The sequence below is a fragment of the Haemorhous mexicanus genome, chromosome 14 (assembly GCF_027477595.1).
Source record: "Haemorhous mexicanus isolate bHaeMex1 chromosome 14, bHaeMex1.pri, whole genome shotgun sequence".
Taxonomy (NCBI): domain Eukaryota; kingdom Metazoa; phylum Chordata; class Aves; order Passeriformes; family Fringillidae; genus Haemorhous; species Haemorhous mexicanus.
In genome coordinates, this window is record NC_082354.1 from 10818780 (window position 1) to 10834372 (window position 15593).

The 15593-nt window shown below is 39.0% G+C and overlaps 1 protein-coding gene across 2 annotated transcripts in view; it reads left to right on the top strand.

Annotated features, from left to right (window-relative positions):
* The window catches only part of TENM1 (teneurin transmembrane protein 1), a 232666-nt gene that overhangs the window by 91969 nt on the left and 125104 nt on the right, over window positions 1-15593 (top strand). For both annotated transcript variants that reach the window (XM_059858916.1, XM_059858917.1), the window contains exons 5-7: window positions 8096-8248; window positions 13332-13531; window positions 14941-15151. In XM_059858916.1, coding sequence (XP_059714899.1) covers window positions 8096-8248; window positions 13332-13531; window positions 14941-15151 — 564 coding nt within the window. The remainder of the gene's footprint in view (window positions 1-8095; window positions 8249-13331; window positions 13532-14940; window positions 15152-15593) is intronic.

Below are 15593 nucleotides of genomic sequence, written 5' to 3' on the forward strand. Positions count from 1 at the left end.
TTCAGAAAAATTTTCAGGATGCCATTATTTGCTCTTGTTTTTCCCAGGAATTTTTGAGCTGCAGGTAGTCTTACTTAGCTTATTCCAAGTGAATATTCCCTCTGCCCATCTCTGGTTGGTTAAATATTTAAGTAAGTTTATGGTCTCTTGTATGACTCAGATACCTTAGTTCTTTCCCTTTTGCTGGGTTTGAATCATAGCATATAAACTGCTTCCAGAGTTCACTGGCTCTGTAGGCTTGTATATTTGCATATCTTTTCACATCAAAAATTTAAATGTGCATGTTTCAAATGAGTAGGTGAATGCAGGAGTTCAGACTGTATTCAACGCTGAAGTTAAAATTCACTCCCCCAAGTGTTTTCTCTTTGCTCGCCACGATTCAGATCCCTCACTCCACCAGGTTTTCTTCAAGTCAGAGAAAGTTGTGTCTCAGCAATCACAACAGACATGGGCCTACATTGTAAAACAAAACTCATTTTAATTTCAGGACCAGACTTAACCTGTGATCAGCTCAGCAGTTGTTACTGGAAAAATAAGGGAGACTTCTAAAAGGCAGAATTGTTTTCATCGTTGTATTTTTTTGGCATAGCTTGCATTAACTTACCATGAATTATAATTTCAGGCCAAATGAGTGTTGATCAAAATTTAACATTTTTTTTCTTCTCCTTATCTAAGAACTTACATGTTCTTTTTCGAATATTTTTCATTGCCATTTAGTGCTTAAGTTACACATTACTTTTAAAACGGTGCCCAAATCTCAGAAGTCAGAACATCTCCAAAGTCAGAACATCTCCAAAGTCTTAGAGACATGAATCTTATTCCACATCAGAATTTACAGGTGGCTCTTACATTTGTAATGAACTGAGGCCTGTGCCATAGTGCTTAAAGCTGTAATTTCTTTTCAATCAAAAGGTAAACTAGCAAAATTATTTTGTTCTTTTATTTTTCATCCTTTCCCTCTTATCAGTGAGACTCAATAGCAAAGCTTTTGCATAAGAACATGTAATTCTTCTGTATTTTCTCTCCTTTGAACTACTACTCAGTTAAAAAATACTGTTTCTCCATTAATCCTCTATTGGCCTATAATGGCTGTGTTTTAGTATTTGGCCTTTCTGAAATAAATTTGACTATTATATGGACAGAAAGGAAATTATAGAACACTGCTGATGGTTGTGTAACAGCAGATTTATTAGAAATGTTTAGTTTATCAAGAAAAACACATATTTTCACTTCAACAGGAGTAATCTCTGAATCGGTTCTAAAGTCATAATAGTTACTCCAAAAAAACCTTATTTCATAAAGTGCATGTTTGGTCTTCAGACTGTTGGAGAGGTAATTGTAAATGTGTTGAATTACTTTCTATGGAAAAAGTCCTACATATTTTTATTTTTCATTTTTCTGTTTTCCTATTAGTTGAGAAAATGTAAATCACATAAATCTGGGGCAAGGTTGTTCACTTTGCCCACAGGTGGGCAGTGAGGCAGGTGAGCAGTTGGGACACACCTCAGAGAGGTGATGTTGGTGCCTCTCACCAATGCATGGGGGCTGCAGCAGCTCCCCCAGCAGTTCCTGGTCTGCCTGAGAGTCTTGCCAAACAATTAAAGGCAAATACAGAAGGTAGAATAAGAAATACAGAATTCTTTTGGTTTTTTGCAACACCAAGTCATTTCCTTTAAGCCCAATAGAATGGGTCCTATGGCTGCTCATTTAGTAGTTATTTTTAGCTCATTAGTGAGTAGGATTTTTCTTCCATGATACTTTACCATTTTGTCAGCAGCTGATTTTGGACTTGCAAATCACTGGTCCTATTGATAAAAGGTGCAGGGCTCCTACTGTTCCTATTGATTTCAGCAGGTGATGCAAATGTTCAGTGCCTCTGAAAATTGCATCTCATGTTCTTGGATTTAACCATCCCTGACTATGAAATGACTATTTTATATACAAATGAATTCTCAGGTATGAGTATGAAGTCGTCCCTATCCTTCATGATATTATCACTATTTATGAGTAGGCACTGGAGGTGGGTGTTGGGTCTTAAATTATATTCACATGAAGGGTAAGGAAATTAAAGCCTCTCTGCTGCCTGACACTGTGACCTGTCATTTCTCACTCCATGTACAAGCCAGAGGAGTCATGGTTTCAACATTGGGAAAGGCCAGACCAAATTTTAAGGACATAAGTATCTCAGTGCATAGATTTATAACATTGGTTGCATCTCTTTAGACAATGTATAACAGTAGCAAAAAAGGAATTATGCAGAGAGGGATGAAGGGGAAGATATGCCGCTGTACTCTGAAGAATATAATGGTATAGCAAACAGAGCTAGGCATTTCAGGGTTATGCAAACGTTGAGATACAGATGCATAACCCTGAAATGCCATTGAACTCCTTACTGGGGGAACTCTGACTGAGCCAGAGTCATCAGGGTCTCTCAGCTGGGAATTGTGGTGTCTGCTCTCCTGGATTACTGAGGGGCTTGATACTGTCACAAATCTCTAAGCATTCAGAGGAGAAACATTTACTGTCACCCAAGACTAGGTTTTGTTTGTTCCTAAGTATAAAATATGACTCAGTAATGAAAAATGAAACCAGCATTTCACCTCCTCCTCTAGGAGGATTGCTGGACAGGGGGGTATATTTGTATTTTCAGGTATAAAAATATATTAGGTATAAAGATAAGACTTCTTGAGAAAGAGGAGAGTGCCGAGAGTTAAGATGGCTTTAACAAACACATGGAAGAAGTCCTTATTTCATTAAATGCCCTCATGATCAAAACGATTTAGCACTTTAATATGGATTTTAAAAAATATTCTGAAGACTGAATCAAATATTAAAAGTCTCAAATTATGAAATCTGTTTGCAGCAGAATTAAATAATATTTTATTTGTAAAATGAGCTCACAGAAGATCACCTCTTCTAAAGGTCATGATCAAAACTTAGATTCTGGCTCTTGTGTCCAGGTATTTTTCTCATTAATTCACCTTTACTGGAACTGAGACACTGATGCATCTGTGGCTTTATGCCAAAGTGAAATCCAGTTTTATAAACAGGACCTGCTAGCAGTTACAGAAACAAATAATTTTCTGGCACGTAGAGCAGGTGCAGAAGGAGTAGTCAGCTGCTGATATACATTCTGTAACAGCTCTTCTGAAGTCTGGGCTTCAGGGGATGATCTACTGAGAATCTGTAAAAAAGCAGAGAAAGCTAAACAGAGGCCTTTAGTTGAGGTCAGCAATTTGGAGGGGCTTCACATTTGCAGGATTTTTTGTCCTTTGAAGTTCATCTTGCAGGTAGTAAGTACTTATTGCACAGGACTTTTTTGATGTCTCCTCACTACTGAGTGTCTCTTTTGCACTGGAGCCAAGGCTCTTATTCACATTCTGCCAAACATGTAGCACCGGAGTTGACAAGCTGTGCTTACACAGAAGGTAGATAAGAATAAATTAAATTAGATCATTGGCTTCCTAGCAGATGGCAGGTTAATCCAGTTTACAAAGTGAGTTCTGAAAAAATTGCTTGTATTTTTGTGGATATTTACCTGAGCGTGCAGTAGAATTGTGGGGACTGAGGTAGTCAGTCTGGAACTGTCAGGTTTTTTTGTTTAAATGTTGAACAAAATAAGTTATCTGGTCAGTTACTTCAGAGATAAAGACCCAAGCTTTTGTTCTGAGCATGGCCCTGCTGGTTTCAGTTACAGCAGTAATGTGAAGCAACAGAAACTTGCCTCTGAGTGGGGAAAATCCCTTAGGCAGCATAAAGTTACACTCACTTTTCATCTCTTCACTGAGAGATTTCATGAAAGAAATTTATTGAAAGGTTAGATGATGTAGGCCTTTAATATTTCTTTTTCTGCAAGAGATCTGTTTTATACCTAATAATTATCTTTTTACCTAAGAAGCATAGTAATTTAGCTAAGAAAAGCTCTGTACTATGACTAGGATCTTCTGTACTGGAGGGAGAGAAGTCATTTAAAATTACCCTGCACAGCCCCATTGTGTGGCCTGGCCAGGGCAGCATGGCTGAGAAAAAAATTTAGGTTCATCATGATCCTGTGGCATCCTCCAGTCTCTTCAAATCCACTGACCACAGACTCCTCCAAATTTAGCTTTTGCCATAATATTCATATTGCATGTTAAAAGAAAAAAAAAATCTGCGTCAACTTTTGTGTTAGAATTTTATCAGAAACTTTGAATTAAAAAAGGCTATCTAATAAAATATAAATGAAATACAGCTATGATTGTATCCATCATGTAAGCCCTATCTCCCCACATTATGTAAAGAGGATCAAATTTTGCCTTCAGATTAATTTTGCCTCCAGATCACCTCAGTGAAAGCAATGTACAGCTCTGGTCATGGCAACGTGCAACTCATAGATTGCACAGAGCAAAGTAATAATGTAATTATTTACAGGGGATTATATTGGATGTTCAAGCAAGCCAAGAAAGAATATCTTTTCAGATGAGTGCAGTTCCTCCCAGCAGGGAGAATATTGCACTCAGCTGTCAGAGGAGAGGTTTGGTTAGGCCAGCTGATGGAAGTTAGGGTCTGATGCTGACTCACCACAGCCCCTCCTAACAGGAGTGTGAATTTTGCAATCATGCCAGCTAACAAGCTGTTTCATCTCCATTTGCCTCCTGGCCCTGGGTATTTCCTGGAACTGTAGCAGCTCAGCAGTGACTTTACACACTCTACACACCTGAAGTGTTTTAGGTGCTAAAAAGTATAGGGTATGTGATTGCAGAAGTTTTTTTGAATGCCAGATAGGGAGAGCCAGGGTAGCTTTTGCTTCTTCTGTAATGTAAGTGTAGTCCTCAAACTTCAAGGGCTGTTCTGCGTGAAGTTGAGCTGCATCATCTAATGCACCCTTAGCCCTAATGGTGGGTTTCACACTGTTAGTGCTCAAGGGTGCTGCAGTCAAGGTCTTCAGAAGGTTTAGCTTGGAGGAAAGGGCAGAGACATTGATCAGAAAGTGAATTCCCTCCTTCTTACCCAGTCCAGTACTAAGACAGAGTGATGGCATCATCTCCTATTTGTTCTGTGGAGTAGGAGCTTACACCTGGGCATTACACATGGGAAATACAGCTGAGAACCTTGCAAATGGATTTATGCTGGGGGAAGTGACATTGTGGCCCACACTTGAATTGCACAGCATTTTCTCTGCCCCTTTCGTAAAAGCCAGAAATCCACTAGAAAAAAATCAAAGGGCAAATAACTCAAAAGAGAAGTTCTTTTGAGCTTCTTAATGAAATTCAGTACATGCTACTTATTTCTAAAGAGATTTGAGAGATGGAGATTTGAAAGTTTTATGTAATCTTATTTGGTGAAATAACTGTGTATTTAAAACTTGCTGTACATATGCTGTGGGGAAAGAAGCTCCATAGGAATTTTGTATACCCTGGGTAAAAGAAAAGTATCACAGAAATGAAGAGGTTAGGGAGGGCTCTGTGTCTGCTAAATAAATGTCTATAGTTACTTTTTTCAGAAGTTATCTCTAGGAATTAATGCCTTCACTGGTGTTTGTGGTCTGGTTAGTCCCAGAGTGTCACCTGGATCTGAAGGTAACTCCTCAATAGCTATAATTAATGTAATAAAAATTGGAATGGTTTTAAGATGGCAAGGTAACTGGGCTTCTGCAGTGTTAGAAGTCATTCAGTTCAGTTCACACAGATCCTATTTTCACAGCCCTGTGCTTTGCTGTACAACCCTCAGTTGTGTAGCCCAGTCCAGTGCCCCGTGTCAGCTCCCGGGGATGAGACATCCGAGCTGGCAGAGCCCATCCTCTCTGCCACGTGTTTCCAAGGAGGAAGCTGACTGTCAAATGTAGATACAGATCGTTTTGCAGCTTGCCAAGCTTTGGCACAAGCTATAAAAACAACAGCACTTCCCCAGCCTGAGGGAAGACAAAGCCAGTAAAGGACTGGAATTGTTGAGTGGATGATAATGTGAGCAGAGTGTGTGATGTGGCCAAGGCATGCACCAAGGAAAAGGTGCAGCACGTGTCCAGCCCTGGCTTTGTGACCTACCCTCTGCAGCATGTGCAAATGCTGTCCTAGGAATTGAATGATAACAACAATGGGAATAGTGTAAGAAAGAAGCAATATCATATTCAGGATTCCATAACCACTAAAAGCTTATTATTGATGTGGGCAGTTGTCATTTGCTTCCAGTAATCTGTTTCAAGTGCTTATATAATTATTTGCATTAGTGTAAATGAAATGTGCATTCATTAGCTATCAGTCTCATTAAACTGGTCCCTTTTGTTGTTAATAACTCTTTAAATAATAATAACATCCAGAAGCTCAAGCCAGGAGCAAGAGCACTTACTCTAGAGATGTCAAGGCTGCTTTTTGTTGTACATGGCAGTGATCTGTCTCACATTAAGAATCTCAAACCTCAGACCTAAACTGTGTGATCTGACTGCAAGACCCTATTCAAAGTATTATCATGGTCCCTTGGTGATTTCAAGACCATAAAATAATAAGCAATCCAGGCTTGAGATCTCACCACTGACACCAGCAAGCTTAGAAGTACACTTCTAATACTTCTTCTGGGGAGTGGCTATGTGCTGCCCAGTCTCCAGAGTCCAGGTCTGACAGTGAGTCCGTGGTTTGAGATGCAGTAAATTTCTCTCAAATACTGTCACCTCACTAATTCAGCAGTAATGCTCTCATTTGCTTGATTTGGATCCCATGTCTGTAGTTGGGTGATCCTGGAGTGCACAGATCTGGAATTAATGACTGTAGTTTGGCAGCTTTGCATTCTTGTGGTAGTGTTCCCAAGCCCTTGACAGGAATGCATTCAAGGCTTGGGGTTTTGTTGAATTTTTATAATTTAACTTTTCAGTGTGCAAGGGAGACTTGTGACCAAACACATGGGAAATGGACTCCAAGTTTTCTGGTTGTATTGAGATATTTTCCTTGAAGTGTGTACAAGTGCAGAATAAAACCATGTACTTTCTTAATGCAAGACCTATTCTAGATCACACTTATTTCTCCTGGGAGTCTCTGAGGTTCCTACATGGTTCAGGAAGAGCAAATATATTGCCTTTTAGGCTCCCACTGTGGGCAGATCCTACTCAGTGCAAATTGCTGCATGTGGCTAAAGAGCTGCTGCTCAGGCTTTGCTCTTCATGTGACAATTTCAGCTCCTCAGTGGGGATCATCCTCAATCCATATTGTAATGGGTCATCAGTCCTCCCTGCTGAGCTACTTCAATGCTAAGGCAACCTCTTCCTTGGAATAATTTGCCCTTCTCACTAAGACCTAAGTAATTGTCTAGACTAACTGCAGTACTGTCATGTTATACTAAAATAAGATCCTCTGTTGCTGTTTTTCTCCAACCATCCTCAGGGCCTCAGATCAGAAAGAAAGAAGGGAAAGCAGAAAACATGAATGGCTCTGCAGGCAAAGTAGAGTAGGCAGTCCCTGCATATGGCAATAAAGATAGTTCATAACTTCTAAAAAGGATTATTTAGTCATTTTCTTTGTACATACATAAATAACAACTATATTTCTGTTAATTTGCGTTGTTAAATAATTGCATGTATTTTAGATGTAGAGCCAGCTTTTTATCTGCAGTGCAGTTCTAGAGTAGGTCTGGTTAAGTAAGTAACCAGTAAGTAAGAGTAAGTTTTTGCTAATGTTTAACCTAAGAGAAAGGGTTTCAGAGTACAGTGGGCACAGTTTCACTTCAAACTGGTTTGGAAATATGAGGTGTCATTGTTTTTGTCAACGAAATCGGGGATCTTTAACAGTCGAAAGCTGAGGGACAAGACTGATATAGCATTAGAATCTATCACACAACATTGAATTTATTCAACTGTTATCCTTTTAAGTGCAAGTAATTCCATTAATTGCTGCAGAAATTCATCACCCTGACCTGGCTGAGCTCCAGAAGAAAGTGTGGAAACTAATTAAACATTGAGTTTTAAGGTAAAATGGTAAATTGCTCATTAGCCCCCTTGAAATTCTGATTTATTAGTAACAGAAGAAAGTAATACTTGACTTTGCAGAAACTGGGTCATAGCATTCTTTCCTGGTCTCACTGAAGGTGCTGTAGTTTAGACACCAGTTAATTGGTCTTCATTTTTTTGCAGCAGTACACTTGTTTGGTTTAACCTGGCAACTACAGCCTGTGGAAGGGCAGCTCTATGAAAATGGAGTTAGCAAAGGAAATAAAGGAACAGAATCCATGGATACTACTTACTCACCCATCGGAGGAAAAGCTTCAGATAAAACAGAAAAAAAAGGTATGTGTAAATGAGAAGGAGGCAGATGGTGAGTAGTTAAACATTGCTGCTCTTCAGGTCCTGTATTTTCTACATTTTTACAGTATTCTGAGTTCAGGTTCTGTCTTCTTTAGTATAATTTTAAAACAGGTATGAAAAGCCCATGACCAGATAGGTTCCTTTAGCAGAACTCTCACTGAAATTATCACCCAGCCCATTAGAAAAGGAAGGATCCAGTAGCACAGCGAGAGAAGAGATGAGAGTGTTTGGCTTCTGTCCTAAGACAAGGAGGGGGGGACCATATTTGTCTCGTTCCCTCTTGTGCAGAGGGCTTGGCACTGTGCCTGTCTTGCCGACCAAAGTCAGTCCCAGGCAAAGGGAACCTCTTTGTATTGACAGGTCAGAATGTGCAGAAGAGTAGAAATCTTAATGCTTTTGAAGGCATCCAGTTCTTGAAGGTGTAAGCTAAAGCACAGTGTCCTGTCACGTCCCAGCTGACCCAGTCACAGTGAATCAGCTCCCAGGAATCTCCCACAGCTTCACAAAATGCCTGAGGCAGTGTGGCAGCTCCCTGCTGCCAGGGGCACAGCCCTGCTCTGCCCTCCCACCTCCCTCTGCAGCTTGCTGTGTCCCTGTGCCCACTGCAGGGATTGTCACCTGCACAGCCTGGCCAAATCAGAAAATGGCTTTGTTAAAGAACACAAATCATCTTCTGCCAAGGAAGTGGCTGAACCAGACCTCTTGAAGTGCCTGAGCCAGGATAGGAGAGAAGTGGGCCATGCAGCCAGGGTGTGAAACAGACAGAAGGATCTGTCTGAGATCTGCAGGTCCTTCCTCTTAAGTCCTGTCATTTGATGGTTTTTTTGTTTGATCACCTGCTCCAGTACTAGTCACATGCTCTGGCCTGTGCTTCCCATCAACCATCATGACAATGCTTTCTGACCATAAAAAGCAAATGGCCTTGCCATTTCTTTTTATGGTACACAGAAAAGGTGGATAAATCAGATCAGATCAAAGTGAATGGGACTGGAATATGAAACCTCATCTTTCCAGCTGTTAGGAGAAAAGTAAAATTGTACTGGTAGCTCTGCAGTGATAGGAGACTTACAGAGCTTTCAAATTTTAGAACGGAGCAGGGATCTGATTTTGTATGTTCTGGCTAAGATACATGGCTGAAAATAGGCAACAAAGTGGAACATTGTTGTACCAGTCCCTCCAGGAGGAAGATTGCACCACACATCAATAATCTTGCAAATCAGTGTGGCACAACTGGATAGAGATCATATTAGATAAATGAACAATAGAAATGCATGTAAGGTGACAATGATGTTGTTTTCCATTATTTCATCCCTTAGAATGGATTTGTAATGAGTTGTAGAAAATGTTTTATACACTTTTGTATTTTTGTCCTGGTGCACCATGGAAAATATCTCATAGTTCTCCTCAACTGCATTAAATCATTTTGTCAGTTTATCACAGATTTAATACAAGCTTTTCCAATGCATTTGGCTTCCAAAGAAGGATGTGTAGAAAACCATCAAAAACATCAGAAATCTTCGAAGTTAGATGGTTGGAGTAGAGAAAAGAATATGCAAGTCAATAAAGACTCAGTGTAGTAGGTGAAAATGCAAACCACCTGCCTTGCCCCTGGGAATCCCAGTGTTTAGTGCAGCTGCACAGCTCCCCCACAGCACTAAAGAACAGAGTCCTGTGATAGCAGAGCCATTTCACCCAGGGCTTATCCAGCAGTTTCAGGGTCAGTCAGGAATAGATCTGCACTGTTGTTTCTCTTGTCCTCTTTCACATTTTGGGGGTAACATGTAATCCAGAGTGTAAGATAGCAAGGAGTATACCCTTACAAGAAAAATCACATGGAATTAGTACATGCATAGTGTTACTCTGGCTAGTCTTTCTCATTTTCTTTCTCTCCATCACTTTTAATATATATCAGTAATTTTATTCCCAATCCTCCAAATTCTCCATCTAGAAGTGCTGAAAAGGAGGACTTGAAAACAGGCAACTCCTTTCCCTACAGCAGGATACCACAGAAAGTTGATGCTTTGCCTGAAAACTTGAAGCCTCTGATGTAATTTCACAGGAATAAATAACTGCTGTCAGATACTGGTGACCTCACATTTTCCCAGCTCAATGCAGCAGCACAGAATGCTTTTCCAGACTTTGAAAGTATATATTTTAAACTAATCTTTTAATGAAAATCAAGTTTTTAAACCAGGAAGTCAGATTTCTTCAAGGAGTCACCTTGTAACACAGTGACCCACAGCTAAGAGTTAACATTTTAATATGTAGTAATGTGATTAAAAAGTCAGATATCCTATTGATGCTGGTATTTATCAGGGGAGTACAAGGAAATTGATTGTTTCAGGATCAGTAGTAATAAGCATATGGGTATATTCTTGTGGAGGTAATTGGCACCACGCTGTTCAGAGTTTTTCTTTCTAGAAGCCAAGAGAAAGCTGTGATTAGGAATCTATCTTCTGTTTTAGACTTCTGAGGAACCTGTGCTTAGAAAGCATAGGGGAGAATTAATACCCCAGTTGGCAAGACTGGGAGCTGTACAAGGAATTGAATATAGATAATTAAATGATACTTTGTCATGCAACAAAAATGTTTTTACAAGGGCAGACTTGTATTGCAGTCTTGTAACTTTAAAAGCTTATTTTGGACTTTTTCAAGAAAGAGCAAGAAAGTTCACAAGCATAGTCTGTGGGGAGTGTGTTTTCAGGTGCCTTTTTTGTACAGCCAAATACCTGCTTAGTTCAACTAAACACAGAAACAAAGCTAAATTATTTTTCTGTAAAGAAAGCAGAGTGGTGCAGTGAAGATGAAAATATGCATTTCAGACATGACTCCTACAAAGGCCTTTCCAGGCTCTGTGGGTGTCTGAAAAATTAGCGTTTGAAAGGTGGGGATTCTGCAACTGCATCCTCTCAGTAGGGGCAGATAGTATGTGTGTTTTCCTGGTAGCATTGTGAACAGCAGCCTGCACTTCTTTCCCAAGGGATGAGATATATGTACATAGAAGTGCATCTGGGTTTTTTCAAGCTTATATTAAATTATTGCTAAAGCAAAGGTGTTTTCAGCCAAATGTGGAAAGACTCCCAAGGTACATCACAACACTAATATGATATTCAGCATAATTTGATAATATAAATTAGTGAGAATTCACCCAGACTGACAACATAGAACTTTTTATTTTCAACAAGGAAACAGACCTTCTCACTCCAAAGTACAAGAAGTAGTTGCTGTATGTTAAAGACCTTGAACATTGACCAGTAATGTCTTTAACTTCAAAAATTCTACTGTATCCTTGGCTTTTTACTTAGTGCTCTACTGTCTTGTAATTGAATCATATTAATTACCATGTGTCAATATCATCAACAAGTACCATAGTGTTTTACTTAACCCAGGGTAATTGCTTGCAAAGAATCATTAAGATTTAATATCTCTAGAGTATTGGAAATAGGGGAGAAGGTTTTTAAATTTACATAAGCCAAGTAGGATCTTTTATGGGTTTGGGTAGAAGGGGATCCACTTTCATTTTACAAGAGAGTTTAATTCTCTTTTCAAAACTCAACATGCAAAATTTTTTCCGTGAAGCAAATTGGGCAGAAGTAGTCTCACCTTGAACGCTGTTCAAGTAGCAATTTGGAAATATTTTAACTCAGAAACTTAGTGGTATATTTTTAGAGTACTATATTACAAGTTCCTAGTCTAAAAATAGATGTATTTACATGGTGAGGTGTTATAAGTTAGTCCCTCATTCTTGCTGTGGGTTTGACGACACAAAGCAGCTGTAAAGCTGGAAGATCTGGTGCCCTGAGAATTGCTCCTGCCTTGTAAATTAAATCTCTATTCATTAAGAATGCTAAGTACTTCCTACACTAGTTAAAGCCTGTGTAAGGTCCCACAGAGGGGCTTTGTTATTAACACACTCAGGCAAAAGCTGGCCCTAGCTTTGCTACTGCTGATTTCATTTCCAGGGGTGATTATAAAATTTCACGTACATTATGTTGGTTTAGATATTTATATCCATGTATTGTAAAAGATGAGGCTCCAGTCACTTTGCTCCTGGTTATTTTTCATTGTGATTCTGAAATGAAATGAAACATAGATGGGTATGGCTGCTGAATTCAGTCTTTTCTTCCCTTGTCCTCTAATGCCACACACTATCCTGCTTGTACTTTAGTTCAGAGGGTGGAAATGTCAAGAGAGTTTTACAAACCTTTCAGTGGAATTAGCTCAAATGTTAGAGGATTGGGTCAGGATTTGCAGCGTGTCACAATGCTGATCACAGACAGGCAATAAAAAACATAAAGATGGTGATATAAGCCAGCAAAGCAAGCCAGCTCCAATTTAGTTTGGCAAAGTCTTCCTTATGCATTCCATTTCTCTGTTTCAGCACTCACACATGTGTGAAGGTACACATTGTAGATGCCTACAAATTTATTGTTCAGCATTATAAAATTATGCCAGTTTTATCTTCAGAGTGTCTTTCCCTGTCTTCAGGCCTCTATGATGCTTTCATGAAGACCAAACCAGAACAGATGTTCTTTACTTCTTCAGGACTAGATTAACACTACCATAATAAAACAGCTAGGAATGGTGATTAATAGAAATCCAAGCCTTGGACAGGGGCTCTGAACTACCAGGTTTGATGGATTTTCTGTCCTCACTGGGGACCATTTGTGTAGCTTCTGCAATGCCCCTTCAGGAGCAGTCTGAAATCTGTGCCAGAGAGAGAATTTCCCACTGTCCTCGCTCTGTGTATTTGCAGTTAAATGTGTTTTGGTTGCATAGTTGATGGGCAAGGACTGTGGTTTACACAGCAGCAGTTCCACCTTTTCATAATCAGTAAAGTGTTCATAATCAGCAAAAATCATGACAAAAAATACACCATGACACTTGTTGGAAATATGTTGTTCATGTTTGTTTGTGTTTTCCAACTTGTTGAATAAAAAAATGCAGTTGTCAGTATTAGAACTTGTTTTTTGTATATTCCAATATATCTAAGGCATGTTTATACCTTGTAACCTTCTCTCTTCACCCACTGTAAATACTCAACTGACTGTTTCTGGAAAATCAGTGTTTCAGAAGGGCCGGGCCATAGACACGGGAGAAGTGGAGATTGGAGCTCAAGTTATGCAGACCATCCCACCTGGTTTATTCTGGCGCTTCCAAATTACCATACATCACCCCGTGTACCTGAAATTCAACATTTCACTGGCAAAGGATTCTCTGCTGGGAATTTACGGCAGAAGAAACATCCCACCTACTCACACTCAGGTAATTGGAAGTGATCCTGGTTCTATCATACTTATATTTTCAATCAGCAGTGGACAGGAGTGTTCACACATGATTCCAAAGCAGAGAGGGCGGAAAGGTCTGGCTGTAACCAGCCTGGTTATCCTTTTCTTTTGCTGAGCTCTGGCAATACCTCAGGCCATGCTCTCTCAGAGCACAGTGTCATACCAGACAGGTCAGCAGCTGTGACCTCAGGGATGTGACTGTCTGGGGGACTGAGCAGGTACACACTGTCCTGCTGCATAGATCCAGTGGCTTCTGTGCAAGGGGTGAAATTCCAGTTCACTTGAAAATGCTTAAATTTTTTTATGATTCCCTTAAAACAAATAGAATGTACAGTCCGTCTAAAGAGTTAATAGAAAAGAAAAAAGCTGTCTCTGATTTCTAAGATCAAAATTATTTTTGAGTGCTTGCTCCTGAGGATTTTGCAAGAGAAAATCTAGCTAAGCAGTCACATGCAATATTGCTGGTCACATTCAAACTTTTTGTTTAGGCTTAATGTATTTGGCATATGAAGCTGTCATTTTTATGGATAGTAAATTTTTCATCTTTCTTTATAGCAGGATCACACTCCACAGAGTGTGATAAACATACATGGAATCATGGAAAGATTGTCTATAATAGACCACTGGAGATCATCTACTCTAACCTCAAAAAATTTCTACTAGAGTTTTGATATTAGAAATAAGCACTTTCAGCTGTCACTGGCTTTAATTGAAGCTGGATCTTCTGTTGAGCTGACAATGAACTTTACTGAAAGTCAGAATGCCTAAAAAACCTAGAGAAATAAATGTATTTCTTGAACAGGAATTCATAGAAATCTCTGGTGCTTTGAGGTTAACAGACATTGAAGTTGTCAGCATCCACCTGGTATTAACAACTTTCCTGTAAAAAAATTATATACTTATTTGCATTTCTAAAATTAAATATAAAGAAAAAGTATACTGAGGTTTTGATATCTGATAGTGATATCAAGGGGATTAAGGATTTAAAAATCTAGTAAAGAACTACATATTTTTAATCTGCTCTTGGCATTTGAGATGGATAGCTGCATAGCACAGGCACTACACCTTGGGAATTTTGGAATTATTCCCATTGAAGAGATGTAATTTTTGGACTGAATCTGCTGTATCTAGTGCAGCAAGTCTGATTTTGCCCTGCCATAGCAAACAGCTATGCCAGTTTTGATGCCACATTTCTGAACTACGATAATGCTTTCTGGATGTAAACTTAAGCCAAATTGACTAGGTTATGCAATTGCTGTCTGCCTTGGTGAATACTTAGGCAATTCCTCTTAAGATTTCAACTGTTAATTCATGTTTGAAGGAGACATGCAGAGTAGATTAATGAATATTTGCTAGGTGGTTAATTTTTGCTCATTATTATTTCAGTTTGATTTTGTAAAACTGATGGATGGAAAACAGTTAATTAAACAGGAACCAAAAAACTCAGAGGAGCCTCAGCAAGCTCCCAGGAACCTGATCTTGACTTCCCTGCAAGAGACAGGTTTCATTGAGTACATGGATCAAGGAGCTTGGCATATGGCATTCTACAATGATGGAAAGAAAGTAGAGCAAGTGTTTGTACTAACTACAGCTATTGGTAAGAAAAATCACTATATAATTATGGTTATTATATTGCTAAGATTTTTTATGTAATCCAGTTCCTCTTAAGTATTCTCTTAATTATGTTTTATTTCAGCTTAGTTTAATTAACCTCAGTGGAGCAACATCGTGTTAAGCCAATATTAGACAAATAGCAATATTTGTATATTAAAGATGGATGTTATCAAATTAAGTGTGACGTTTTCATGTGTTAAGATTTTTATATGATAGCTTAAATTGCTTGAATGATTTCTGGTGTTATCTTTGTCCAAGTAAAAGAGATTATATCTGCCCTCTCTACTTAAGTGGGCCATAAATCCCACAAAAATTATCCAGGCTTTAAGTCTTTATTTCCAGTATTTTAGTCAGCTGTAATTTAGAAAATCTTTTGTGGATTTGTTTGTGAGTGTTATTTGATGGATGGATGCTGGTTTTTTATG